The sequence below is a fragment of the Myotis davidii genome, unplaced genomic scaffold, assembly GCF_000327345.1.
Source record: "Myotis davidii unplaced genomic scaffold, ASM32734v1 scaffold1047, whole genome shotgun sequence".
Lineage (NCBI taxonomy): Eukaryota > Metazoa > Chordata > Mammalia > Chiroptera > Vespertilionidae > Myotis > Myotis davidii.
Genome location: NW_006298367.1, coordinates 88,266 through 91,370, shown reverse-complemented (window position 1 = coordinate 91,370; position 3,105 = coordinate 88,266). Strand labels below are relative to the sequence as shown.

Genomic DNA, 3,105 nt, shown 5'->3' with positions numbered 1-3,105 from the left:
GGGAGGAGACTGTTGGCGCCGGCGCCGAGGGGCTCCCCGGTCCGCTTAGGGGGTGGGAGGAGGCTGCCACTGCAGCGCCGTCAGGTGCCAGGTGAGGTGCCAGGCTGTTCCCACAGAAGGGGACCCAGAAGGTGGAAGCCGTGGAGGCGGGACTGGACCTGTCTGATGCCATGGCCCTGCAGCCCCAGCGCAGGGCGGCTTTGGCAGGAGGTGTTAGGAGCTCCAGGTTGTCCGGGAATCGGAGGAGGTTGCGTTTCTACTGCAAACACCCTACCCTCCGGAGCCTGCAGCCAGCTTCATTCCCGCGGGTGGAGGAGAGCCAGTCACACTGTGTGTGTCTTTCTCACAAAGCCCTGAGGGGGGATGGCGTGGGGGGCTGACTGCCAAGGGGCTGGAGAGGACCTCCCCTGAATAGGCAAGTGGAGGGGACGGCGCTCTTGGCATCAGGACCAGAGCTGGCAAGGGCCTGGCGACCTGCACGTGGGTTTGGGGAAAGGTAAGAGCCAGCTTGGCTGGAGGAGGAGCTGGCCTTGAGGCTGAGACACAGAGGGCGGGTTCAGTGGGAGCAGCAGCATCGCGTCTTTCTGTCTCACCCCCAGACCCAGCTCCCCCAGCAGAAGCTGCAGCTGCAGGAGGCATGCGCGCGCAAGGAGAAGAGTGTGGCTGTGCTGGAGCACCAGCTCCTGGAGATGGAGGTGAGGGCCCAGCGCGGCAGAGCCTGGGGGCGGGTCCGGGCTAGGCCTCCCAGCCAAGGGCTTTGGCTTGCCTGCCCCACAGGAGACAGTGCGTCAGTTCCAGGAGGCGGTGGGCGAGCAGCTGGGCAAGATGCGGCTGTTCCTGTCTGCCCTGGAGGGCTCCTTGGACCGGGAGGCGCAGCGGGTGCGGGGCGAGGCGGGGGTCGCCTTGCGGAAGGAGCTGGGGAGCCTGAACTCCTACCTGGAGCAGCTGCGGCAGATGGAGAAGGTGCTGGAGGAGGTGGCAGACAAGCCGCAGACTGAGTTCCTCATGGTGAGCTCGGGTGGCCTTCCTTCGCTGCTCCTCGGCCCGGAGAGCTCATCCCGGGGTCAGGCAGGGGCCCTGAGGTCCAGAGAGGGGCAGGGACCAGCCAGGGTCACACGGGGAGGAGGGGTAGCCCAGGGCTGCTGGATGTTGCTTAGGCTGGGCGCTGCACAGGCGGCTCTGTCTAAGGGGGACCTGCACATAACAGACGCTGTGGGTTTGCTTATTTCTCAGGACAGTCTGCCACAGAGTGCTGTTTCTTGAGGAAGGGGTCCCTTTTCTAGTTTACACGGATAAAGGGCTAGGGGTGGCCTTGAATTCTGGGTTTCTTTTGGCTTCTCTGATTTTTCCTGACCCCATACTCAGCATTCTTGGTTCACCCACCCATCCTCAGTCGTGTCCAGAGTCTTTCCTGCTGCCTTACCTCCGTTTTCTTTTTCTCTCTCCAGAAATACTGCCTGGTGACCAGCAGGTGCGATCATCGTGGCCCCGCCCCTTTCCCAACCTGCCCTGGTCTTCACTGGCTGGCTCCCCCGCTACTCCCTGTGTGCCTGCCCATTCCATTCGGTCCTCTGCGATTTCCCTGCACTTTGTTTTGAACATAGAAATGAACGTGACCGGGTCCTTCTTAGGAGCCTCCCAGACCAGGGGAGGGGGTGGGGGGGAGGGGGAGGCGGGGACATAGGACTCACTGTGCTCAGTGCTGCCCGGAGAGCAGTGGGTGGCCGGGGCAGGCTTTGCAGCGGAGTTGGACGATAGAGTTGGACTGGACGATAGAGTTGGACGCTGGAGGAGCGAGCTGGAGTTAGCCAGGTCAAGAGCCGGGGGAAGAGCATTGAGAGAAGGCAAGAGGGAGAGCAGGTGTGCTGGTGTGGCAAGTGGGCAACCTGAAGAGCTGAGGGGCTTGGACCTCATCCCAACAAAAGACTTAAAAAATTTGTGGTAAAATGTACACAAAGTAAAATTGACCATTTAAACCTAGGACAAAATATATGTTTTTATTGATTTTAGAGAGAGAGGAAGAGAGAGGACGAGAGATATAGAATTATGGATGAGAAAGACATGGATCGGCTGCCTCCTGCACGCCCCCTACTGGCGATCGAGCCCACAACCTGGGCATGTGCCCTGACCCGGAATCAAACCAGTGCATGCATGGGTTGATGCTCAACCACTGAGCCACCGCGGTGGCAAACCAGTTTTTAGTGCACATTTTCGATTCAGTGTCATTAAGTACATTCATGTTGTTAGGCAACCATCATCACCATCCATCTCCAGAACATTTCATCTTAAAAAAATGATCACTCAAGGATATGTTTATTGATTGTAGAGAGAGAAAAGGGGGAGGGAGAGAGAAACACATCCATGTGAGAAAGAAACATCATTTGGTTGCCTCCTGTACTGGCCCTGACTGGGGATCGAACCGGAAATCTTTTGGTGTATGGGACAATGCTCCAACTGAGCCTCCCGGCTGGGGCCAGAACTTTCCATCTTTCCAAACTGAAAATTCAGCAGAGGAATGATGTGGAGCGGTCCTGGAACTCCACAGCCTTGTCCGCTCTTCTGGGCACCGCTTCATGCCCTCTCCCACCCCATGCCTCCTCCGGAAGTCCCCTCACAGACACTCCCCATCCCCCCCAGGCTGCAGAAGATCCTGGCAGAGTCCCCGCCGCCTGCCCGTCTGGACATCCAGCTGCCTGTCATCTCAGATGACTTCAAATTCCAGGTGTGGAGGAAGATGTTCCGCGCTCTGATGCCAGGTAGGGGGGCATGTTATGTTTGTAACCATGCGGGTGATGGGAGGCCGCAGCTACACACAGAGAGGCCTCCCGGTCTCAGCGAAGAAGGTCACAGAAGAAGGTGCCTGTTGCCCCTTTGCCTCTAGATTCTAGGGCAAGCATGTCATAAACTCAAAGGCTAACATGGGCCAAATAAACAAGATCTAAGTGTATGTGGGCCCCAAAGAAACAAGAGCTTCAATTTCATAGAAACGTAGGTTTATTTCAATAGAGACATGCTGAATACAAAGGGCTGAACTAAATGAGTTGCTGTGAACATAAAATAGAACATTTTAATAAAAATTAATATTTTTGCTTGAACACTTCAAAA

The 3,105-nt window shown here is 56.8% G+C and overlaps 1 protein-coding gene across 1 annotated transcript in view; it reads left to right on the top strand.

The window, feature by feature from the left end:
* The window catches only part of TRIM72 (tripartite motif containing 72, E3 ubiquitin protein ligase), a 4,973-nt gene extending 2,087 nt beyond the window's left edge, over positions 1 to 2,886 (top strand). The window contains exons 3-6 of the mRNA XM_015570677.1: positions 600 to 695; positions 778 to 1,008; positions 1,449 to 1,471; positions 2,638 to 2,886. Coding sequence (XP_015426163.1) covers positions 600 to 695; positions 778 to 1,008; positions 1,449 to 1,471; positions 2,638 to 2,881 — 594 coding nt within the window. The 3' untranslated portion in view covers positions 2,882 to 2,886. The remainder of the gene's footprint in view (positions 1 to 599; positions 696 to 777; positions 1,009 to 1,448; positions 1,472 to 2,637) is intronic.
* The last annotated feature ends 219 nt before the right edge of the window (positions 2,887 to 3,105 follow it).